Here is a 27090-nt window from a genome sequence, read left to right as displayed (position 1 = left end):
ACCTGTGGGGATCAGTTGGTAAGTTACCTGTTTATATTGGAGGGTGGAGGGATGATAGGAAAAGGTAGTTATCATCTTGGGAGTAAATGTTTCTTGAAGGATGATCTAACATATTCAACTGCCAATTAATTTAGTTTTTTTTTTTTTTTTTTTAAGTCCAGAAACTTTTAACTGTATGATTCAATTTGCTTGAGTACTTCCCAGTGGCAAAGCAGAGAAATAGAATGTCATGAACCTTTTACAAGTGCTTAGTGTTTTTAAGTTAGTCCAATCATTCTATAAAGAAAAAAATTATTGCACAAACTATGCTGCAGTGTTAAACAAATAAGATAAGATGGTGTTCTGCCACTAACAAATCACAGTATTTTCATTTGTTTATATTCTACTACTAGTCTGTTATACAAACATTTCTCTTTAGCTATCACAGCAAAGTTGCAATTCTCTGTTTTCCTTACCTCTCATAATATTGTAGTTATGGCTTCATATGGATCATTTTGTATGGCTTTGTAATAGTCTTATCAAGTAATGACTTCTAGTCCCATAGTGTTGCAACTTTGTTTTAATCATAGCTTCTTTAAACTTTTTCTTTTCTATTCAGTGGGGAAAAAAATTAATAAGTCCAAAAGACAATAAAACTTAACATTAAGTTCAATTTACTTTGTCACTTTAGGTTTATAATATTAAGACCCAAAGTCATTGTAGGGAAATGTGCCTGGAGAGATGTACGAATCTAACCGTCCTTTTTGCCTATGATTAAAAATAGCCTACTGTGTCTTTTGTCTTCTAAGACCCTCTAAAAAAGATGTTTTCGACCAATCATGAAAAATCTTTTCATGGTTTTTTAAAAGGTAATTTTTAGTGGTACATTGTTACTAGTAAATTTGGGGAGTTCTGTAATGGGCTTCCCTGGTGGCTCAGACAGTAAAGAATCTGCCTGCACTGACTCAGGTTCAGTCCCTGGATCGGGCAGATCCCCTGGAGAAGAAAATGACAATGCACTCCAGTATTCTTGGCTGGAGAATTCCATGGACAGAGGAGCCTGTCAGGCTGTAGTCTCTGGGGTCGCAGATAGTTGGATATGACTGAGCAAATAACACCACTAACACATAGTCAAATGAAAGGAAAGCACATAAAAATAAATAGCTTTATGATATAATAACCATACCTTTTGTGACATTATGCCTAAGATAAGTTTTTGTTTTTTTTAGTAAGTATTTTTAGTTGTTTCAGTACCCCCAATGATAACAGGATTGTTTTGGCAGTGTTTTTATGCAACTTGGAAAGTTTTGGTGTTCTTCAGAGAGGCACTGTTGTAGTGAAACAATTAAAGTACTTTTCATTCCATCATTAGGTGCCACAAAGCCATAGCATCTCATTTGAGCTATTTTAAAATGTTTTTGCATAAGCAGTATCTATAGTTCCCTATTCCTGATTTTTAAAAAAATTTGATATGTCAGTCATTTGCTTAGAAACTTTTTTAGAAAGTGTATTACAAAATGATAGACAAAAACACCAATTAATGATGGTTTAATAAATAAGAGCATGCAATTAGTGAATCTTTAAAAGGCTGTTCTCATATGGATGATTATTTTTGCAGAATTGACTACTTTAAGGCTTTAATTTTATACTTATTGCTAGATCATTATATCTAATTATTTTGACCGTTTATTCAAATAATAAACCTCCAAGTCTGAATATCTATAGTGAAGAATGAATTTAGAGAAAGGAAAATAATTATATGTCTCAGTCTTCTGCTATTTTATTCTGCCTGCCATCAGAGTACAAAAATATACATTCATATCGTCTGTTTGTTGTATCGTATTCTTGGATCATACAGATTTAGTTACAATACACACACAGGTCAGCCAGTGTAAAAAGACTGAAAAGAATGAAAACTACAAATGAGGACAGATGAGCTATGCATTATGTAATGATAAAACAGGTGTTTGGGGATATAAACAATGTTCAAAAGCAAAGAAGATTTAAATACTTCTGCATCTGTAATTCCTTTATTCTGGTTATTAGACAAAAAGCAAATAGCTTTCAAATGAAATCCAAACTTGCTGTGCTATAATTGAAATATGTGAATGTTGGATAGTTCTGACTTCATTTACTTTTGTTAGAAAAGCAAACTTTTGCATGGGAGAGAAACTTTTTAAAGAAACTCTGTTCCTAGTGACATTAAAAAACAATGTTAATTCTGTCATGATGCTTTTGACAGTATCATAGGGTTGTTTAGCATTAGTTGTGAATTATTTGGCATGTGCTTCTCAGAATCATACATACAAAGCTGAGCAGTCTAGGGGGTGAGGATGCTAACATACTCTCTGTTTTTGTTTATAGGACGGTGAACTTTGACATAATAAAATACTTGTATGATTTCTTGTGAAAACAAGCTTCAAAGCCATATGGACACTGTGACAATGACTAAGCCAAACTGTGTTCATCCAACTACTCAGCTGGCCTGGGAGAGGAGTTCTTTGGCTACATTGGATTTGTCCAGACAGGTGCTGGCCCAGCATGGAATCTGATGAAAATACTCTGATTGGTCTGGGTGAATGTGAGCAGAAGACTATTTACTAGGGACCCTGGAGTATTTGGAAAGAACGTGTTAATTATAAACAGCAGGGTCTGAGCACAATCTGTTCTATTCTTAATGATGTTATCTTAACACTGAAATTGCCTGAAACCCATTTACTTAGGACTGCATTTTGCTCTGTGAACTATCCCCTGCGCTTTGAATGTGCCAGCAGCCCTTGTATATAAGCCCAGTCTTTTCACTTCCTCTCCACAGGAGCCTCTGCAGTTGCTTGCCAAAGCAGATTTTCCTAAGGCCACCACTTTAAAAGATCATAGTTGCAAAATATAATAAGTAGAAGTTTTTTGTTATTTTAAGATCCAAGTTTATGTGTGTTTATCTTTCACCCTAATTTTCTCAAAAGGCAAGGTAGTTTGATCAGATAGGGCAGCTTTCCACCTCTAAGCCTCTTTGATAACTGCAGTATACTTAGGTGAGATTTATCTAGTCACTCTTGCAATAAACTACTCAACATAGCTTTTTAATCTGTATGATGGTTTTCTTTCCTTTTTTTTAACCACTGGCCTTTGATAGTTCCACAATAAAAGTTTTCCTGTTATATCAGTTATGAACCTGGGGTCTGATTTTCTTACCTACTTTTGAAGTTTTCTGTTAGCACTTAAATGCTTGAAAATTGTTTTGAACAGATTTAAAGTGCTTAATTACAGAGCCTAGTTTAAATTTCAGTTGCATTTATACTTCTTTTTTTGGAAAAAAAAAATTCTCGCAATAGTCACCTCCAGATAGGAAGCCTTTTAATGTAGTGACTGACACTTTCTGGATCAAACAAAACAAGGGATTGTCTACTTGCATTTATTTAGAGGTACTGAGTGGGAAGAAGGAATGAAATTATTCTCTGTCTCCCTACACAATATAGCAAGGAGCACCCTCGCCCTTTGTCTTTTGTCCCACGGAAGATGGTGAAATTTTATGTTCTACCAGATATTTGGAGAAGCCAGCCCGGGAAAAAACCATGTGTATTGCAAATTCATTGCAAATGCACTTAGAAATCTGTGTATCATTCAAGTAGAAGGCAGTTTGAGTAGCTGATTCAAGGATGAGCAATGCCACTTGAGGGAATTTTCACCCGCTTTATAGTTTGCTATCAAGTGGCAGGTCTACTGTGCAGCCTTCTTGGATAGCCTGGGATCGGTGTGCATTTTGAGGGAAAAACTCTGGAATTTGAAGGGGGAAAGAGTTTGTCAAATAGGGAACTGGGGAAGACAGGAGGCAAGGGTTCCTATATGTGACTATGCCTCCTCACTACAGGCCATCTGTCTCCTGCCCAGCACCTTGCTTATCTTGCACTGCCCAACACTGTGCTACCAGCCCTGTGTGTGGCTTCCCTGCAAAACACCTTGTAACCATATTTTCCCTGCCTCTGACTGGGCCATCAGAACTTTTATGTTTTGTAATTTACTTCCTTATGGCTTGCTAAATGACTCACTAATTTGATTAATTTATTTAAACGAAGACTAACAGAGCTAAATATGGATATTAGCATTTTAACAAGGGTCATCTGCTGATGAATTTTCTAATTGGAAGATATAAATCTCCAATTAAGGGGGAGAATCTAATGATGAGAATTATGCTAGCTGGTGGGCCAGATACTTAAGAGAGGACGTGCTTAAATTATTCTCAGCATCTATTCTACCTAAATCTAAAAAATGATTTAGGAAATAGAAAAATGAAGTTACCAAGCTGTGGGATTTCAGATTGTTTATACAGTGGTTATCCTCCTTTTTAAAAATGTCTTCTTTCCATTACTGTGACTCAGATATATATGGTTAGGGGGAAACCTTACTCCCCTTCTTACTTTCCAGTCAGTTTCAATCCCTAAGTCTGTCTTCATTGCTGAAGCAGTTCTTTTTCAGTAATTCTGGAAGGGATCCTGATCCAACAAGCCTCTTTTCATTGAGGTCTAAAAAGTCAAAAAGGTGTCAAGTCTCTAGGGCAGCAGTTAAGAGTTGGGGCTCTGGAATCAGATACCAGCTGTATCTCTAGGAGCTATGTGACATTGGGCTGATTATTAAATCTCTCTGTGCCTCACCTACAGTGAGGTATACCTACAACTTCCCTCATGGAGTTGTTTAAAGAATTAATAATTAAGTTGTTATATCTAAGGTGATAGATCTCAACTGGAGGGAGTTTTGTCTACCAGAGACTATAGCAATTTCTGGAGACATTTTTGATGTGACAGTTGGGTGTGTGGTGGGGCTGGGTAGAGACCTGGGATGCTCCTGGAAATAGAGAACAACAAGCACTGACGTTCTTGTCTTTTTTGATAATAGCCATGCTCACAGATGTGAGGTGATATCTGATTGTGGATTTGATTTGCATTTCCCTGATGATTAATGATGTTGGCGCCTTTTTCATGTACCGTTTGGTTGTTTGTATGTCCTCTTTGAAAAAATGTTCAAGTCCTTTGCTCATTTTAATTTGATTATTTGGTTTTTGCTTTTGAGTTTTTAGAGTTCTTTATATCTTCTAGATACAAGTCTTTTATCAGATAGGTGATTTGCAGTTATTTGCTCCTAATCTGTAACTTGCATTTTTATTCTTTTAACAGTGTCTTTTGTAGAACAGAAGGTTTTAGTTTTGATGAAGTCGGATTTATCAATTTTTTTTTTGTATGAAATATGGTTTAGATATTGTAGTTAAAAAAGTCTTTGCCTAACAAAGGTCACAAAGACCATCCTAAAGGCCCACATCAGAATTATCTGATCCAAATTTCAGTAGTGCCAAGATTGAGAAATCCTGATCTAAGTAAGGTAACTGGCACACCATAAGTGCTCAATAAATGTTACCTATTGTCACTGTCCTGAAATATTTGTGGCCTAGAAAGGAGGTCAGTGATGGAATGCAATAACATGCCAACTAAGTAGAGAAGAGGCACTGTCACCTAATCATCGCCTAATCTAGGAAACTTGTTAAAAATTTTTGAATTATTCAAATGGACACAATACCTTGGATTTTTACTTTTGGAATTGAAGGATTCTAATTCACATGCAGGTTTCATTGCTTATTTTTCAGGATCTTGTTGAATAGTCAAAAGCATGAACTGAGAATGATCAAATCAGAGAGCAGGTGACTGAGGAGTTACATTATTTGCCCTCAAGGTGTGATGGCTGAACAATTAGTGGTATACCTCCAAGGGATTTAGTTAACCAGCAACTGTTTAATGTAATTAAGGTGGTCTGGAGCAAGGAAAGCTCAGCATAAGAAGAAGTCTCCTTTGTTCCTCCAAGGTATGCTCTACTCTGCTTGTACTATGCAAAGAAAACTAATGGACCAAAACCAGGAATAATGTATCTTACCACATTAAACACTCAAAAGAGAGTCTCTAAAATAATAGATGAAATGCAACTACTGCTCCATGTACACGATCAGGACTGTAATAGCATCCTCCACTTTTACCTGAAGTCTGACACTATTGTGTACCATAGTTGCATCTTATGCCTGTTTCCATGAGCAGAGACTTGGATTGGAGGTAATTAACTGGAGGTTGATATTGTTCAACTTCATCCCCTACATTTTGAAAGCTTCATCTCCTACAAAGTGTGGCTGTCTATCATATGTAAAATAGTTTAGATAATTTTGCATGTAATTTCAGCCTAATGACACAATTTGCTTTCAAAAATGCTTAGATTTCTTAGAGCTCAAATCCTTCCTATCAAGATATCAACATTTCACTCAAATTGGCTTTTAAATGCCCTGAATGCATAGTTAGTGTTCATTTTCTAGCAGTGACATTCATGAAGCACAGTTTGAGAAGTAGAAATTTGGTAGAGCAGAGAAAATTATAATCAATTCATTCATTTAACTGCATGTTGATGCACAATAATGATGAGAATTTTAGGAGGCATTCAACTGTTTGAGTAAATAGTGGTAGCTTTGGCATGAGGAAAGAGCCTGGATTTTAGAGGCAGTAAAGATTTGCATGGGGTTTTGGATAAACCATAATCCACTTCATTGGTCTTTGAGGAAGTTGAGAGTCTTATTTAATGGCAGTTTCCATAAAATTATTCAATATTCATTAAAAAAAAAAAACAAAAAAAAAAAACTAAGTATCAGCTATGTGTAAGGCATTGTGTTGGGTGTAGGAGATACAGCAGTGGACCAAGACAGATTTCTGTCCTGAACAACAAGTGCTATCAGCATTTGCAGAGCCAGTGTTTGAAATGGGAAATCCTAAGGGAAGAACTAGGTCTATGGGATGAAGAGGATCATGAGTTCAGTTTTGAACATATGCCATTGAGGTGCTTGTCCAAGTGGAAATGTGACATAGGTAGCTGAATCTAGTTAGAGGTCAGAGTTAGCACCAATCATTAATTGTCAGGGTCATCAGAATAGAGGTGAAAGGTGTTCTTGACATCGTGAGGGAGAAACCATCTTGAAATGAATTAAGAAGGTGTTCATAGCTGTTGGTCTTCAGCTCACCACAAAACTACAAAATAACTTTGTTTTCAAATAATAGTTCTCCACTATTCATATAAACCCCATTCCCTTCAGTATAAGAAATGGCAGTAGGAGACCTGGGCTAAGTCCTGCAGCCTAAAAGGAAAAACCAAACCCACTTAGTATCTTAGTTCTATGGAGAACATTAGATCCAAACAAATGCTTTCATCACTTTGGGCCAATTTTCATAATAATAGAGGCATTACACTGGCTCAGGTGTGCCTGAGAATTTCTGAACCCACTTTAGGTTGACTTCCTCTGGGAAAGAACATTGAGCCATCCTAGTTCATGGGACTCATCCAGCTGGGAATAAAGAGAGCCTTAGAGGAGCAGAGATGCACTAACCCCAGAAGCATCCATGAGAAAGGACACTGAAATAGAAACCCCTGCTGTTTTCTACATCAGTCTTTATTTAATTGAAAAACATAGACTAAAGTCATCAAGTAGGTGGAAAGACATGGGAAAGAGCCACCTGGCTTGAGAAGGGATAAAACAGACACTGTTACAAATGCTTCTGAGTGTAAAAACATAGTAATTAAGCTGAAGTGACCTACAAAGAAAGGAAATAGAGCTAAATAATCAAAATTTTTAATTGTGATATTGTAACTGAATGTTATGTGGGAGAAATAAAACATGTACCAATAAAAAGACTTTTTTAAGATTACTAGACTAGGAGAGCTAACTCCCCAGCTCCTGCTGCTTGGGGTGGTTGCCTGATTTTTTAATGGTAAAAGTTCTGGGTTAAACTGAAACAAGAAAGAAGAGACTGGGAAAAGAGCCCTACCCCCACTTAAAGCAAAAACAATTTAGAATATGTTTTTTATAGTGCTGTTAAACATAATTTTAAAATCTATTTTTAGTTATTATAAAAGGAGCACGTTTACCCTGGAAATTTGGGGCAACCAGAAGAACTAAAAATCACCAGTTAACAATATCAGAGATAGCCTCTGTAAGTAAAAATTTTGGTATACTTTAGTTACTATATTGTTCTTGTAATTTAAAGAAAAGTGTAATTGTGTCTTTTGTATTTTTCAATATAAGGACAAATCAAGTGGAAACTAATGATTCTCACAGCCTGTGGATATGACTGGTAGGACTTAAGATTGGTATTTAATCAAAAATGTTTAGGTTTTTTAAATTTTTTTTTAAATCAACAATTTTTTTAAAAAATCACTTTTATAGCAGGTAGTTAAAATATGAAACTACACCAAACATAATGAAAATACACATATTTCAGAGATACACTATCAAAAACAAATTCTCAAATATTTGTGGCCGATGTTTCCTTTAATAGAATTGCTTATTTTAAAATGCTTGTCCTGATAATAAAATGGGAAAAAGAACAACAACAACAACAAAAAAAACACCGAAGTGAGGGAAGAGAGATAAAAGTTGAAGTGTGGAAGGAGGAAGGAGGGCAGTAAAGTAGATGCTGACTTCTGGAAGTAAGATTCAAAAATGATTTGGAAAAAGGGTGTTTTGTTATCTATTCCTAGATGACAAACCACCTCAGACTTAATGGCCTGAAAACAGCAATCTTTATTTTAATCATGAATCTGCAGTTTGAGCAGAGCTTGGCTCCATGCAGTGTCCTGTGGGGCAGTTTGAAACTGGAGTTGAATCACATGAAAGCCGGCTTCCTCACTCTTGTCTGGAGGCTGACACTGGCTGATGGCTCCTACCTGCACCACCTACATGAGGTCTCTCCATGTGTTCCCTGCTCTTCCTCATGGCGTGGTGATCAGGTTCTGGAAGTCAGCATCCCAAGAGAAACTAGCAGATGCCGCATGTCCTTTTCTAATCAAGACTCAGAAGTCTCACAGCATCACTTTTTCAGCATTGTGATTAAGGCAGCTGTTAAGTCCTGCTTGTACTTAAAGGGAAGGGAATTATACCCATCTCTTGATAGAAGGAGTGTCAAAGAATTAGCAAGCATGCTTTTAAATCACCACAAAGAACATAATAGGCTGAAAATTAAGATATTATAGATTGCAGATGGGGAGTATATTTTATGTCCTTTTAAAATCTGAATTAGTGTAACATACTATTGGTTGTACCCGTATCCCCACCAAATATCCCTTTACTTTACCAGCGTGTGAGATGAGTGCAATTGTGCGGTAGTTTGAACATTCTTTGGCATTGCCTTTATTTGGGATTGGAATGAAAACTGACCTTTTCCAGTCCTGTGGCCACTGCTGACTTTTCCAAATTTGCTGACATACTGAGTGCAGCACTTTCACAGCGTCATCTTTCAAGATTTGAAAGAGCTCAACTGGAATTCCATCACCTCCACTAGCTTTGTTCGTAGTAATGCTTTCTAAGGCCCACTTGACTTCACATTCCAGGATGTCTGGCTCTAGGTGAGTGATCACACCATCGTGATTATCTGGGTCGTGAAGATCTTTTTTGTACAGTTCTGTGTATTCTTGCCACCTCTTAATATCTTCTGCTTCTGTTAGGTCTCTACTATTTCTGTCCTTTATTGAACCCATCTTTGCATGAAATGTTCCCTTTGTATTTCTAATTTTCTTAAAGAGATCTCTAGTCTTTCCCATTCTACTGTTTTCCTCTATTTCTTTGCATTGATCGCTGAGAAAGGCTTTCTTGTCTCTCCTTGCTATTCTTTGGAACTCTGCATTCAAATGGGTATATCTTTCCTTTTCTCCTTTGCTTTTTGCTTCCTTTCTTTTCACAGCTATTTGTAAGCCCTCCTCAGACAGCCATTTGCTTCTTTGCATTTCTTTTTCTTGGGGATGGTCTTGATTCCTGTTTCCTGTACAGTATCATGAACCTCTGTCCATAGTTCATCAGGCACTCAGTCTATCAGATCTAGTCCCTTAAATCTATTTCTCACTTCCACTATATAGTCATAAGGGAAATGATTTAGGTCATACCTGAATGGTCTAGTGATTTTCTCCAGTTTCTTCAATTTCAGTCTGAATTTGGCAATAAGGAGTTCACGATCTGAGCCACAGTCAGCTTCTGGCCTTGTTTTTGCCGACTGTGTAGAGCTTCTCCATCTTTGGCTGCAAAGAATATAATCAATCTGATTTCGGTGTAAACCATCTGGTGATGTCCATGTGTAGAGTCTTCTCTTGTGTTGTTGGAAGCGGGTGTTTGCTATGACCAGTGCGTTGTCTTGGCAAAACTCGATTAGCCTTTGCCCTGCTTCATTCTGTACTCCAAGGCCAAATTTGCCAGTTACTCCAGGTGTTTCTTGACTTCCTACGTTTGCATTCCAGTCCCCTATAATGAAAAGGACATCTTTTGGGTGTTAGTTCTAGAAGGTCTTGTAGTCTTCATAGAACAATTCAACTTCAGCTTCTTCAGCATTACTGGTTGGGGTATAGACTTGGATTACCATGATATTGAATGGTTTGCCTTGGAAACAAACAGAGATCATTCTGTAGTTTTTGAGATTGCATCCAAGTACTGTATTTTAGGCTCTATCATTGCATTACAATAAATAAGCTCTACCTGAGTAAGGAAGATGAGGGCAAAAGCTCACAGGATTACTTGGACACATATTGCCATTTGATATAGAAATTTATTTTTATTTTTCTCTTTCTCTTTCACTCTCTTTTCACTTACTTATCACTGGTAAAACTAAATGATTGTAATGCTGATAATTACCAGGTGAACATTTATGTGCTTGGCATCATAATAGACAATTCATATACATTATCTTTAATACATATATAGTGTGTAGGAAAAAAATGTAATCACTCAACAACTGACACTAGAATGCCTCTTAAGAAAAAAATTACCTTGATGAGCAGCTGGGAGCAGAAGATGAGAAAGATGTGAAGTGGTAGATGAGACCACAATAGTTCCTTGGAAGAAGTGAGACAACAGAGAGATGATTTAAAGGAACAGAAAAAAAATGTGTCTACTGCTGGGAAAGTTCAGCAAAAGTGATAAACCTCTGGTCAAGCCAATCAAGAAAAAAAGAGAACACAAGTTACTGTGTGATAGAACAAGTATAATAACTGATCTCAAAGAGAATATTCTGAGCCCATGAATTTGATTATTTTGATGAAGCGGACAAATTTCTTGTAAAACACAGCCAACCAAAACTTATTAAGGAATTCTAGCAATTATTTAAAGAATAAATAATACCTACCCTACACAAACTCTTCCAGAAAATAGAAGAGGAATACTTCCCCACTCATTTTACAAGGCCTGCATTATGATATCAAAACAAGACAAAGATATAACAAGAAAACTTGCAGACCAATATCTCTCATTAAGACAGACATAAAAACCCTTAGGAAATTATTGCTGAACCAAAACCAGCAAATATAATATATAAAAGTAATAATAAGTTGAGATCAAGTAGAGTTTACACAGGAATGCAAGACTGATGTAGCACTCAAAAATCAATCAATATAATTCACCATATCAATAGACTAAAGAAAGAAATTACATGACGAATTTAATAGATGCAGAAAATCATTCAACAAGATCAATTTACAATTAAAAAATAAACTCCTGTACAAATCAGGAATTAAACAGAGCTTTCTCACTGACAGGGCAGTGATGGCCACTGAGCAAGAGAAGTCCTGGCTCACACTTGCCTCTGGCATTAGCCCCTCCATCTCCAGTCCTATTACTACCAAGGTGATAGTTGCCTGCACATCCTGGGGAAAGGTGTGACTGTTCACACCAGATCCAGCTTCTCCCCCAAAGTAACTGGGCACATGCAGACTGTATGGCTTTGTTCCCACACAAGGACACTCCTTCAAGACTACAATAGGTAACTGTGTCACCTAATTCCATAGAGACAGAGAAAGTTAAGCAAAATGAGAATACAGAGGACTTTGTTTCTGCCAACAGAGCAAGAGAAAGCCCCTGAAAAAAAGAAATAGAAGTATACAACTTACCATATATCAAAGTGTTAGTAATAAGAATGCTAAAGAGATTAAGAAAAGAAGAATCCAGTGAAAATTTTAACAAGGCACTAGAAAATACATTTTAGAGCTGAAGAATACAATAACTAAGATGAAAAACACATTAGAAGGCATTAACTATGCATTAGATGATGCAGAAGAATGCCTAAGTGATCCAGAAAAATAGAATAATGGAAATCACTCACAACAGCCAAAATGAAAATAGTATAAGAAATGAGAATGGTTGAAGGGATCTCTGGGAGAACATCAAACACAGTAATGTTTACATTATTGGTGTCCCAGAAAGGAAAGAAAGTGGTTGAATATATAGTTAATGAAATTATGGCTGAAAGCTTCCAACGCCTAAACAAGGAAACATATCTAGGTACAGGAAACACAGGGAGTCCCAAACGAAATGAACCCAGGCTCCAACGAAGACATCACAATTAAAATGACAAAAATTAAAAATAGAGAATTCTAAAGGCCACAAGAGAAAAAATGTTGCATACAAGAATCCCCAAAAGGCTATCAGCTGATTTCTCTGATAGCTGGCAGGTCAGAAGGGAGTAACATGATATATCCAAAGTCCTGAAAGGGAAAAATCTGCAACCTAAAATACTCTACCCAGCAAGATTAGCATCTGGAATCAAAGGAGAGGTAAGAAACTTCTCAGACAAGCAAAAACTAAAACAGTTCATCTATAGGAAACCTACCCTAAAAGAAATGTTAAAGGGTCTTCTCTAAGTGGAAAAGAAGTAAGAATCTACAAGAAAGGGAAAATCCCATTTAGAAAGGCCAGTATATGGTAAGGACTGAGGGTCAACCACCTATATAGGCCAGTACAAAGGTTAAAAGACAATTATTAAAGCAACATAATTACAATAAATAGTTAAGGAATAAAAATAAAGATGTAAACTATGACATCAAACCACAAAGTGTTGGGGAGGGGAATAAAAAATATAGATATTCTTTTAGAATGTGCTTGAATTTAAATGATTAGTAGTTCAAAACAGTAAGTAGAAATTAATATATATGAATCCCCTAGTAATCACAAATCAAAAACTAAAAAGAAGGAAACACAAGCATACAGAAAATCATCATACTACAAGGGAAAGAACTAAAAGAAGAACAGAGAAGAACTATAAAAATAACCAGAAAACAAGTAGTAAAATGGCAGTAAGTACGTACATATTAATAATTACTTTAACTGTCAATGAAGTAAACGTTCCAATCAAAAGACATAGGATGACTGATTGGATAAAGAAGTAATAAGACCCATCTATATTTCACCCCAAGAGACTTGTGTCAGAGCTAAAGACACACATGACTGAATGGGAATGGAATGGGGATATTTCATTCAAACTGAAATGACAAGAAGGGGTCGCAATATCCATATCAGACAAAGTATACTTTAAAACAAAAGCTATAATGAAAAAGAAAGAATGGCATTATATAATGATAAAGGGATTAAATGCAAAAGAAGGATATTATACTCAACATATATGCACCTAATACAGGAAAAAGAGTCTCTTGAAGGTGAAAAAGGAGAGTTAAAAAGCTGGCTTAAACCCAACATTTAAAAAATGAAGATGATGGTATCCAGACCTATCAGTTCATGGCAAATAGATGGGGAAAAAATGGAAACAGTGTCAGATTTCATATTCTTGGTCTCCAAAACTAATGTAGATGGTGACTGCAGCCACGAAATTAAAAGATGCTTGCTCTTTGGAAGAAAAACTGACAAACCTAGACAGTGTATTAAAAAACAGAAACATCACTTTGCCAACAAAGGTCCATATAGTCAAAGGTATGGTTTCTCCAGTAATCACATATGGTTGTGAGAGTTAGACCATGAAGAAGGCTGAGTGCCAAAGAATTGATGCTTTTGAACTGTGGTTTGAGAAGACTCTTGAGAGTCCCCAGGACAGCAAGGAGATCAAACCAGTCAATCCTGAAGGAAATCAACCCTGAGTATTCTTTGGAAAGACTGGTGCTGAAGCTGAAGCTCCAATACTTTGGCCACTGGATGCAAAGAACTGACTTGTTGGAAAAGACCCTGATGATGGGAAAGATTGAGGGCAAAAGGAGAAGTGGACGACAGAGGATGAGGTGGTTGGATGGCATCACTGACTCAATAGACATAAGTTTGAACAAACTCAGGGAGATAGTGAAGGACAGGGAAGCCTGGTGTGCTGCAGTCCATGGGGTTGCAAAGAGTCAGACACAACTTAGCGACTGAACAACAGGCAAGGTGAGATACTGACAATAATACAGTAATAGTAGGGGACTTTAACACCCCCTAATAGCAAAGATAGGCTCAATAAAGGACAGAAATGGTATGGACCTATCAGAAGCAGAAGATATTAAGAAGAGGTGGCAAGAATACACAGAAGAACTGTACAAAAAAGATCTTCATGACCCAGATAATCACGATGGTGTGATCACTCACCTAGAGCCAGACATCCTGGAATGTGAAGTCAAGTGGGCCTTAGAAAGCATCACTACGAACAAAGCTAGTGGAGGTGATGGAATTCCAGTTGAGCTATTTCAAATCCTCAAAGGTGATGCTGTGAAAGTGCTGCACTCGATATGCCAACAAATACGGGAAACTCAGCAGTGGCCACAGGACTAGAAGAGGTCAGTCTTCGTTCCAATCCCAAAGAAAGGCAATGCCAAAGAATGCTCAAACTACCGCACAATAGCATTCATCTCACATGCTAGTAAAGTAATGCTCAAAATTCTCCAAGCCAGGCTTCAGCAGTACGTGAACCGTGAACTTCCAGATGTTCAAGCTGGTTTTAGAAAAGGCAGAGGAACCAGAGATCAAATTGCCAATATCCGCTGGATCATCGAAAAAGCAAGAGAGTTCCAGAAAAACATCTATTTCTGCTTTATTGACTATGCCAAAGCCTTTGACTGTGTGGATCACAATAAACTGTGGAAAATTCTGAAAGAGATGGGAATACCAGACCATCTGACCTGTCTCTTGAGAAACCTGTATGCACGTCAGGAAGCAACAGTTAGAACTGGACATGGAACAACAGACTGGTTCCAAATAGGAAAAGGAGTACGTCAAGGCTGTATATTGTCACCCTGCTTATTTAACTTATATGCAGAGTACATCATGAGAAACGCTGGGTTGGAAGAAACAAGCTGGAATCAAGATTGCCGGGAGAAATATCAATAACCTCAGATATGCGGATGACACCACCCTTATGGCAGAGAGTGAAGAAGAACTAAAAAGCCTCTTGATGAAGGTGAAAGAGGAGAGTGAAAAAGTTGGCTTAAAGCTCAACGTTCAGAAAACTAAGATCATGGCATCTGGTCCCGTCACTTCATGGGAAATAGATGGGGAAACAGTGGAAACAGTGTCAGACTTTATTTTTTTGGGCTCCAAAATCACTGCTGATGGTGATTGCAGCCATGAAATTAAAAAACGCTGACTCCTTGGAAGGAAGGTTATGGCCAACCTAGATAGCATATTTAAAAGCAGAGACATTACTTTGCCAACAAAAGTCCGTCTAGTCAAGGCTATGGTTTTTCCAGTGGTCATGTATGGATGTGAGAGTTGGACGGTGAAGAAAGCTGAGCGCCAAAGAATTGATGCTTTTGAACTGTGGTGTTGGAGAAGACTCTTGAGAGTCCCTTGGACTGCAAGGAGATCCAATCAATCCATCCTAAAAGAGATCAATCCTGGGTGTTCATTGGAAGGTCTGATGTTGAAGCTGAAACTCCAATACTTTGGCCACCTCATGCGAAGAGTTGACTCATTGGAAAAGACCCTAATGCTGGGTAGGATTGGGGGCAGAAGGAGAAGGGGACGACAGAGGATGAGATGGTTGGATGGCATAACCCACTCGATGGACATGGGTTTGGGTGGACTCCGGGAGTTGGTGATGGACAGAGAGGCCTGGCGTGCTGCAATTCATGGGGTTGCAGAGAGTCGGACAGAGTGTTAGTGGATAGTTTGTGGACACCTTTGGGGGGCACCTAAGGACTCCTTTGCTAAGGAGAAAAGTAGCTAAATTTCCATTCACAGCTTTTCATCAAGCTTTGGCCAGGCACTCTGCATAGCAGGGTGGGGCCAGGATAAACACACACCACTGTTATTTCAGGACCAAGGGAAGGGCCAAGCATTCAGGAGAGGGGAGGGGCTCATCCATTTGGGGAGTTGAGGGAGACTTTTTTCACCTGGTTGTAGTAAATGCTATGACAGAGGTACACAGAATGAAGGAGCTGGAAGGTGATCCATCCAACTGGATGAAATAAAGACAGTCCATTGTGTGGTGACAGCATACAGGGGAGGCGGTGGCATGTAGCCTGGACTTTGCAGACTTGGTAAGATTTTAAGGGCAGGAACCAGGTGAGCAAAGCTTGGAAACAAGGAATATTTTCCAGGAAGAGTGAGGAAGGGTTCCAGTTGGCAAAGAAGCTCACCTAACTGGGGTTGCACCACCTAGCTGACAGCAACTGAAGGGAGATAACTTTGCTCTCTGGTTTGAGCATACTGGATCATTTCTCAAAGGCTGCCAATCCCCCTCCTCAGGTTAAGCTGTTCTCTTACATCATTCTGCTCCTCTCTTGGCCCCTTTAACTCTGCCTTCATTTCCCCTGTTCTCCCATTCTCAGTCCTCGCTTTGCTATAGCTTTGTCTTCTAAACCTCAGGTAGTCCCCCAGGTGATTTCACTTACAGGTGAGATCCACCCTTGTATCCAGACCTCCTTCATTCTGGGGAAGGGCTCATCTTACTGCTGGTCCATGTTTCATAAGAGGCATTAGGCCCCATTATTTATTCCTGAATGAGCCTTTACAAAAGTGACAGTGCAGTGCTCCAAGTCCAACGTTTCCTAGGAATTAGTTTTTCAAATGTGGTTATATTCGTAGAATAAAAAAAGAGATGATCATGAAAGTAAGGTGAGGAAGAATGACTACAAAAGAAAACCTACTGCTTGTTAGGAATCTATATCGTCTATAACTGTCCAGTCCAATATGGCAATCACTAACCACATGTGCCTATTTAAATTTAAGTAAATTAAAATGAAAAGTTCAGTTCCTCAGTTGTACCAGCCATGTTTCAAACTCTCAAGAGCTACCTGTGGCTAGTGACCTGGTTATTGGACAGGGCAGGTATAGGGCATTGTCATTATTATATAACCTTCTGTGGGACACCACTGGTTTGTATCCATGCTCAAAACCCCCAACATCTTCACATAAAATCCAAAGCCTCTGCCACGGCCTATCACAATGGTTTCCAAGGAGATGATACTGTCTACTGGGGGGCGTTTGGGAAGTATGTGGAAGTGCTACTAGTATTTAATGAGTAGGGACCAGGAATGCCAGACATCTGTGCAATGCTCAGAATAGATTCCCACAATGCAAAACATCCTGCATCCAGCAAAACCTTTGAAAATTCCTGGAATCTATTATTGATAATTATGAATCAAACCTAGATCCTAACTCCATTTTATATATAAACACAAACTAATGTTTATAGTCTTTTGCCACACACCTAATTATATAGAATGCAACTGTTGCATACTTCAGGGAATGTTTGTACTTTGTTTTGTTTAGAACTCGTCCAAGAGTACTTGCCATTTCAGAAAATCTCTGAAAACATGGTGCTTTTGAGTTGTCAGCACATAGGTATCAATCCATTGTCACATTCACAGTGATTTGTTGTATAGGTGCAAGGATCCTACTAATTCATATAGCCTGGGAAATAATTATTTTATTGAAGGCCTTCTACTGCTCCCTGGAATTGGGGTATTATATTAATTTTTTAAAATTATGAGTGTTATATTATCTACAGATTTTTATTACAAGAGAGTAAAAGGGCCATTTGAAGACATTTGTTATAGGAAAGATGCCTTTGTTTTATAGATTCAAGTACCTCCATGGGGGAACTTCCCTGGTGGTCCAGAGATTAAGACTTCACCTTCCAATGCAGGAGGTGTGGGTTCGATCCTTAGTAGGAAACTAGGATCCCACATGGTTCATGACCAAAAGAACAAAACATAAAACAGGCAATATTGTAATAAATTCAATAAAGATTTCAAAAATGGTCCACATAAAAAATAATCTTAAAAAAAAGAAGTCCCCTGGGACTCTTTAAGCCACTTTGTACTTGCTCCCTCTGCTCCCCCCACACCAGCCTCTTGCTCTTTCTCAAGCTCTGCAAACAGGCTCCTGCTTCAGCCCTTTGCACTCTATGCTCCCATGACCTGAAACACTTTTCCCAGTGCTCTCCATCCCTCCCTTACTTAAGTTTCAGGTCAGACATCAGAGAGAACTTCCCTGACCCTTTATCTGCAATGGCACCCCCACTTCATTCATCACCCACCTGGTCCTGTATCTGATGGTTTACTCACTACCTGCTCCCAGCTCACTCATGGCAGCAGGGACTTTGTAGTGTTCACCACTATACCCAGCATTGTGATGGGGCTCAATATCTCCCTTGAAGAGAGGAAAGAAATTTGAATTCCTCAAGCAAGGTATTCAGGGTATTGAGAACTTATATAGCTTAAATGGATAATGGAATTTTTTTGTAATTGAAGTATAGTTGATTTGCAATACTGTATTAGTTTCAGGATTTTTTTTTAAGGTGGCAAACCATTTTCTAGAAATACCAAATGTGTAAAAAGTTACAAGTTGCATTGTTATTAACTTTCTTCTTTGTTAAAACTAAACAACCTGATTTTTCAATTTGCTTGTTCTCCTTGGAATTTATCTCCAGTGATACCACAAAAAAAGCTTGAAGTTATGATATGCTGTATCCCAGGAACAGTTTGACAGTTTCCTTACTGCTTATAACCTGCAGTTCCCTACAGAAGCCTCCTCTCCACTGTAGTCTCTGCCAAGTGGTTGTCATAGCATTAATTAAACTGGAAGAATGAAGGCATTGCATGTCATTTTCTATATTGAATGCTTTCATGTTATGGACAAATCTCCATGGAGAAATCTGGTACATAAACTGAAAACAAATGCCTGGTAAGTTTACAAAAGCTCATTCAGGGTATTGTTAAGGGGAGAAATTGTTGCACACTGAAATGTGAACTCTGTTGCCTATATCAGGTTTTTTAAATGTCTTGAGAAATATGAGTTTACTATCTTTATTTATTTTCCAAATTGTATTTCAACTTCATCCCCCAAAACATTTTCAGCAATTTTTAAATGGTCACATCTTTTTAATAGATACAATTCTTAGTGTTACTGTATCCAGACAATAGGCTATCAAGTGCTATAAAATAAGAGCTATATTGCCTCACTGCATTCATACATATGGATCAAATTTTTAATTTATTTTTAGATGTTCTCAGGTACCATATATACAAACTGTATTAAGCATATTGCATTTTAAGATATATGGTTTTAATAACAGTGAGCATAATGAGCTATAAAATCAACTGAAAAAAGAGTGGCCTTGCTGTTTTTCAGAAGAATAAATGACTTTGGAAAGATAAGGCTTTATCCCCATGTTCCAAAGTTCGGCTCCCGGGGCTTCTGTTAAACTAGGATGTGCTAGGATTCTACAGGAGGCCTTCCCTGGAGAGAGAGATTGTGGACAGAGTTAGCAAAACACCTAGGCCAGCCTTGTCGACCTGAGAGCACAAGGGGAGGGGCATGCTGAGAGCCTTGGGAAGGCAGGAGGGCAGAGTGAACTCTGAAACAAAGTCCAGTCCTGTGCTTCTCACAGCTTGTTTTCTGTGGCTGTCCTTACTTGCCCACCATGGTGTGAGAATAGAGATTAAGAGTAAGTGCTCAGGATTTGGGGCTTCCCAAGTGGCGCTAGTGGTAAAGGACCTGCCTGCCAATGTAGGAGACATAAGAGACTCAGGTTCCATCCCTTGGCTGGGAAAATCTCCTGGAGGAGGGCAAGGCAACCCACTCCAGTATTCTTGCCTGGAGAATCCCATGGACAGAGGAGCCTGGTGGGCTACAGTCCACGGGGTCATTTCCATTTTTTATTTTTGTTTTTCTAGTAATACTTTTTACTGTAATGTTTAGAAGTGTTGGTCCACTGCAGATTGTATTTTTTTCTCTTAAAAAAAGATCCCCAGAAATAGACCCACAGACATAGAAAACAAACTTATGGTTACCAAAGGGGAAAGGCAGGGGAGGGCTAAATTAGGAGTTTGGGGTTAAATATACACAGTACTATATATAAAACAGATAACTATCAACAAGGACCTACTGTATAGCACAGAGAACTATACTCAATATCTTGTAATAACCTATAATGGAAAATAATCTAAAAAAGAACATATATAAAAGTAAATCACTTTGTTGTACACCTGAAACTAACACAAACATTGTAAATCAACTATATTTCAATATTTTTTAATTAAAAAAAAAAATTAAAAGTTCCCTTACTGCAGATAATTTTAAAAGCAGTGGTTGAAATAAAATTGAATTGTGTAAATAAATCCATTGCCAAGGAGTGCACTCTAAGTAGAATTTTATTTAGAGCATAGAAGTACAGATTGTTCTGTTTTTGTATTAAGTGCACAATTCCTGAAGAGTTTGAGGTACCAGATGAGAGAGATCGTATTATTTCTAAGGTAACTTCTTATCCTGGTTGTGTGATTAATTATTCGTTTAACAAACATGTATTGTTAAATGTTCCAGGTGCTTAGAATACACTATTGGATAAAATAATAAAAATGGAGTTTACATTCTGGTGGAAGGACAAATAAATACAAAAAGCACGCAAATTATGCAAATGTAGAACAGTATTTAAGTGATAGAAATATAAGTTAGGAAGTTAGAAGTGCCAGAGTTGTGTGTATGTGTGTGTGTGTCTGACCATTTAGGATACTGTGCTAAGTGTAAGCCTCACTGAGAAGATGACATTTGAGTAAAAGTTTGAAGAGGATGAGGGCTTAGCCATGACACTTTATGAGGGAAGAATGGTCCAGGCTGAGGGGAGAGCTAGTGCAAAGACCCTGACATAGGATAGCTGGGAAGATGGGTGAGGGAGCAGTAAGTGTACTGGAGCAGGGTGTTCCAGGGGAAGTGATTGGAGACGAGACTGGAGACAGAATGGGAACTCAGATCTCTTGGGGGCAACTCTGGCTTTTACTCAGAATGAAATAGGAAACCACAGAGCACAGGGCCTGGGATTAGAGGTGGCACATTTTAAAAGGGCCACTCAGTCCACTGTCGGAGAAGGTAGTGGCAACCCACTCTAGTACTCTTGCCTGGAAAATCCCATGGACGGAGGAGCCTGGTAGGCTGCAGTCCGTGGGGTTGCAAAGAGTTGGACACAACTGAGCAACTTCACTTTCACTTTTCACTTTCATGCATTGGAGAAGGAAATGGCAACCCACTCCAGTGTTCTTGCCTGGAGAATCCCAGGGACCGGGGAGCCTGGTGGGCTTCTGTCTATGGGGTCGCACAGAGTCGGACACGACTGACGTGACTTAGCAGCAGTCCACTGTGTTTAGAATAGGGTGTGATGCATCCTGGGCCATAAATCTAGCCTTGGTAAATTCAAAAAAATTGAAATCATCCCAGCCATCTTCTCTGACCACAATGCAGTAAGATTAGACCTCAATTACAGGAAAAAAACTATTAAAAGTTCCAACATATGGAGGCTAAACAACACGCTTCTGAATAACCAACAAATCACAGAAGAAATCAAAAAAGAAATAAAATTATGCATAGAAACGAATGAAAATGAAAACACAACAACCCAAAACCTATGGGACGCTGTAAAAGCAATACTAAGGGGAAGGTTCATAGCAATACAGGCGTACCTCAAGAAACAAGAAAAAAATCAAATAAATCAACTAACTCTACACCTAAAGCAACTAGAGAAGGAAGAAATGAAAAACCCCAGGGTCAGTAGAAGGAAAGAAATCTTAAAAATTAGGGCAGAAACAAATGCAAAAGAAACAAAAGAGACCATAGCAAAAATCAACAAAACTAAAAGCTGGTTTTTCGAGAAGATAAACAAAATTGATAAGCCATTAGCCAGACTCATCAAGAAACAAAGGGAGAAGAATCAGATCAACAAAATTAGAAATGAAAATGGAGAGATCACAACAGACTCCACAGAAATACAAAGGATCATAAGAGACTACTACCAACAGCTATATGCCAATAAAATGGACAACTTGGAAGAAATGGACAAATTCTTAGAAAAATATAACTTTCCAAAACTGAACCATGAAGAAATAGAAGATCTTAACAGACCCATCACAAGCACGGAAATCGAAACTGTAATCAGAAATCTTCCAGCAAACAAAAGCCCAGGACCAGACGGCTTCACAGCGGAATTCTACCAAAAATTTAGAGAAGAGCTAACACCTATCCTACTCAAACTCTTCCAGAAAATTGCAGAAGATGGTAAACTTCCAAACTCATTCTATGAGGCCACCATCACCCTAATTCCAAAACCAGACAAAGATGTCACAAAAAAGGAAAACTACAGGCCAATATCACTGATGAACATAGATGCAAAAATCCTTAATAAAATTCTAGCAAACAGAATCCAACATCATATTAAAAAGATCATACATCATGACCAAGTGGGCTTTATCCCAGGAATGCAAGGTTTTTTTAACATCCGCAAATCAATCAATGTAATACACCACATTAACAAATTGAAAGAAAAAAACCATATGGTTATCTCAATAGATGCAGAAAAAGCCTTTGACAAAATTCAGCATCCATTTATGATTAAAACCCTCCAGAAAGCAGGAATAGAAGGAACATATCTCAACATAATAAAAGCTATATATGACAAACCCACAGCAAACATTATCCTCAATGGTGAAAAATTGAAAGCATTTCCCCTAAAGTCAGGAACAAGGCAAGGATGCCCACTTTCACCACTACTATTCAACATAGTTTTGGAAGTTTTGGCCACAGCAATCAGAGCTGAAAAAGAAATAAAAGGAATACAGATAGGAAAAGAAGAAGTAAAACTCTCTCTGTTTGCAGATGACATGATCCTCTACATAGAAAACCCTAAAGACTCTACTAGAAAATTACTAGAGTTGATCAATGAATATAGTCAAGTTGCAGGATATAAAATTAACACACAGAAATCCCTTGCATTCCTATACTCCAATATTGAGAAAACAGAAAGAGAAATTAAGGAAACAATACCATTCACCATTGCATCAAAAAGAATAAAATACTTAGGAATATATCTACCTAAAGAAACAAAAGACTTATATATAGAAAACTATAAAACACTGATGAAAGAAATCAAAGAGGACACAGACAGATGGAGAAATATACCGTGTTCACGGATTGGAAGAATTAATATAGTGAAAATGAGTATACTACCCAAAGCAATCTATAGATTCAATGCAATCCCTATCAAGCTACCAATGGTATTTTTCACAGAACTAGAACAAATCATCTCACAATTTGTATGGAAATATAAGAAACCTCGAATAGCCAAAGCAATCTTGAGGAAGAAGAATGGAACTGGAGGAATCAACCTGCCTGACTTCAGGCTCTACTACAAAGCCACAGTCATCAAGACAGTATGGTACTGGCACAAAGATAGAAATATAGATCAATGGAACAAAATAGAAAGCCCAGAGATAAACCCACGCACATATGGACACCTTATCTTCGACAAAGGAGGCAAGAATATACAATGGAGAAAAGACAATCTCTTTAACAAGTGGTGCTGGGAAAACTGGTCAACCACTTGTAAAAGAATGAAACTAGAACACTTCCTAACACCGTACACAAAAATAAACTCAAAATGGATTAAAGATCTAAACGTAAGACCAGAAACAATAAAACTCCTAGAGGAAAACATAGGCAAAACACTCTCTGACATAAATCACAGCAGGATCCTCCATGACCCACCTCCCAGAATATTGGAAATAAAAGCAAAAATAAACAAATGGGACCTAATTAAAATTAAAAGCTTTTGCACAACAAAGGAAACTATAAACAAGGTGAAAAGACAGCCTTCAGAATGGGAGAAAATAATAGCAAATGAAGCAACAGACAAACAATTAATCTCAAAAATATACAAGCAACTTCTGCAGCTGAATTCCCGAAAAATAAACGACCCAATCAAAAAATGGGCCAAAGAACTAAACAGACATTTCTCCAAAGAAGACATACAGATGGCTAACAAACACATGAAAAGATGCTCAACATCACTCATTATTAGAGAAATGCAAATCAAAACCACAATGAGGTATCATTTCACACCAGTCAGAATGGCTGCTATCCAAAAGTCTACAAGCAATACATGCTGGAGAGGGTGTGGAGAAAAGGGAACCCTCTTACACTGTTGGTGAGAATGCAAACTAGTACAGCCACTATGGAGAACAGTGTGGAGATTCCTTAAAAAACTGGGAATAGAACTGCCATATGACCCAGCAATCCCACTGCTGGGCATATACACCGAGGAAACCAGAATTGAAAGAGACGCGTGTACCCCAATGTTCATCGCAGCACTGTTTACAATAGCCAGGACATGGAAGCAACCTAGATGTCCATCAGCAGACGAATGGATAAGGAAGCTGTGGTACATATACACAATGGAATATTACTCAGCCATTAAAAAAAATACATTTGAATCGGTTCTACTGAGATGGATGAAACTGGAGCCCATTATACAGAGTGAAGTAAGCCAGAAAGAAAAACAACAATACAGTATACTAATGCATATATATGGAATTTGAAAGATGGTAACGATAACCCTATATGCGAGACAGAATAAGAGACACAGATGCATGGAACAATTTTATGGACTCTGAGGGAGAAGGTGAGGGTGGGACGTTCTGGGAGAATAGCATTGAAACATGTATATTATCATATGTGAAACAGAACACCATTCCATGTTCGATGCATGTGACAAGGGCTCAGGGCCGGGGCAATGGGATGACCCAGAGGGATGGGATGGGGAGGGAGGTGGGTGGGTGGTCCAGGAAGGGGAACACATGTAAACCCATGGCTGATTCATGTCAATGTATGGCAAAAACTATTACAATATTGTAAAGTAATTAGCCCCCAACTAAAATAAATAAATTTATAAAAAAAAAAAAAAAAAAAGAATAGGGTGTGATGGGAGATCAGTTAGGGGGCTGTTCTCAGTGAGAGATGATGATGGCTTGGTCTAGAGTGGTTGCACTCTAGACTGCCTCTCACTGTCTAGAGGCAGTGAGAAGTAGGTGGGGTCTAGTTATACTTTTATGGTAGAGCTAACAAGATTTTCTGACCTATGGGGATGTAGCATATAAGAGAAGAAAGGATTCGGTTGTCTTGGTCTCAAATCTTATTTTCTACCATTATAACCTCATGCTTTTTCAGAGAAACTTTCCTATTATGTGTAAAAACTACAGTGAAGAGCCATTCATGAAGAGCCATGAATTCAAACCCTGGATTGTAGCCTCCATTGGAATGAGCCTGTGTCTTTTCCCATCTCTGACACTATCAAGAGACATGATTCCAGGTATACTATAGGCTATTAATGTTTTTTATGGCATAAAAAAAAATATTATACTTTCATTTACACAGAAGATACATACATGTAATTCTCATACATTTGTGACAATAACAAATAATCCCCACGAGCTATCATACCTTACCATCTATTATATGTCTATATCACTGTCTATATGATATTGATTCTTGTTTAATGGGTTTTACATTCCAATGGGAGTTTAAGCTACTATAGGGGTTAAATTATTATTTCCAAGTTTTACTGGAATTCCCAGCTTGAAGAAGGATAAGAAGATAATTCTTTAGGAATAGTACCTCTTGTCATTCAGGGTCTGGACCCTGGTGACAGCTCACTGAGACCAGAAGATCCTCCCATATGTACTGTCTGTTGTAGAAGTGATGGGACAGTAAATGTTGAGCATTTTTTAGGGTTTGCTCGCTAGAAATGCAAATGGAAGAGCTACAGTTTTGGAGTTTCAACCATGCCCCTTCTGAAATCTAACTTCAATCAGACCTGAAATCTAGCCCCTTCAAAAATCTGCCTTTTAGTCTAGGGCCCTGACATCAGCATTCTCTGGTTTTAGAAATAGAATCCCATCCAGAAGAGATAAAGACACAACTCACTGGAGGAGCTGTGCTAGACTGTATATCAAGTCCTCCACACACATAACCCAACTGACTGCAACCTGTCGCCTTTGACGCCTGCATTACTATCCCAAGAAGCAGACTGCAGAAAAGGCTTTGAGTTTAATAAGCATCTTGCCTGAAGTCACTCAGCTGGTTGATTTAGCCAGGATTTAACTCAAATGGTTTCATCCAAAGCCCCTTGATGTCCACTGTTCCACTACTCTGCCTCTTAACACAACAGAGCACTTGCCAAGTGACAGTCACATTCCTTCCTCTGAAACTCCAACATCCCCTTGTGGAAAATCCTTTGTAAAGAGAGACTGGGGTACGTCCTCCAATTTCTATAGTTTACCAACCCTGGGCATTCATCTTGTCTGGATTGAACTTAAGCCAGTTCATTTTTAGCCAAGTTTCCAATTTAGGCAGCCAGTGGGCAAAATACAAAACCCACCCTGTCAGAATCAGATGAAAAAGAAATACAGGCTGGGGATTCTTGGCATAACAATGAAGCAGGAGGTCCAGGGCCCTTGCTGCTGTTTTAAATGGTCTCCTACTGACACAGAACAGGGAGCATCCCTCTGGCAGGAGACACAAGAGCAGCATCCCCTCAGTAGACGAGCAATCACCGCAAACCACCTTTTGAGTTTTTCGAGAGAAGGATGGATTTGCTGGAGCCAAAAAGAAACAAAACTGACCGCGCCACCTCAACACCCGAAATTGAATAGTCCTTGGCCGTGGTACAAGGAGCACAATGAACACTAAGCCAGCCAAACTCAATTCAACTGACCACGGGAATCAAGGTGGGAAAACAAAAACAATTGATTGAAATGGTCCTGCTTGTCCCTTCTGTTCGTCCTCCACCCACACCCATCCTTCCCTTTATCCTTTCCACCTGCTCGGTCCTCAGCCACCACCAGTGGTGTGAGCACACTAACCCTAAGGAAGCTCACATGGGAAGGTGAAGAGGCAGAACGTGTGGGCTTCCAGAGCACTGAGGCTTCAATCTTTTGTCTCCTCTCATCTCAGAAACAAGAGTCAGGTCAGGAGAGAAGAATCCAGAGTAGAAGTGGGGGGTAACACCTCCAGATTCTGATAGGAGGGAGCCCTAGAAAGAG

General features: G+C 38.4%; 1 protein-coding gene across 10 annotated transcripts in view; it reads left to right on the top strand.

Moving 5' to 3' along the window:
• ORC5 (origin recognition complex subunit 5) overlaps positions 1–27090 on the top strand; it is a 166170-nt gene that overhangs the window by 69600 nt on the left and 69480 nt on the right. For 4 of the 10 annotated variants that reach the window (XR_014067224.1, XR_014067221.1, XR_014067220.1 and 1 more), the window contains exons 14-18: positions 2344–2507; positions 5612–5826; positions 7897–7985; positions 18660–18913; positions 25217–25358. Coding sequence is in view for 3 of the 10 variants with exons in the window: in XM_081535828.1 (XP_081391954.1) it covers positions 2344–2389 (46 nt within the window). In the remaining 7 variants the exon portion in view is untranslated. Of the gene's footprint in view, positions 1–2343; positions 3143–5611; positions 5827–7896; positions 7986–8077; positions 8127–18659; positions 18914–25216; positions 25359–26537; positions 26666–27090 lie in introns of those variants that run through there. The other 6 variants (XM_081535828.1, XM_081535827.1, XM_081535829.1 and 3 more) reach the window with 3 other exon arrangements.

The sequence above is a fragment of the Giraffa tippelskirchi genome, chromosome 10 (assembly GCF_054371585.1).
Source record: "Giraffa tippelskirchi isolate mGirTip1 chromosome 10, T2T-mGirTip1v1.2.pri, whole genome shotgun sequence".
Lineage (NCBI taxonomy): Eukaryota > Metazoa > Chordata > Mammalia > Artiodactyla > Giraffidae > Giraffa > Giraffa tippelskirchi.
The sequence above is the reverse complement of the archived record's forward strand: the minus strand, read 5'-3'. Positions and strand labels throughout refer to the sequence as shown.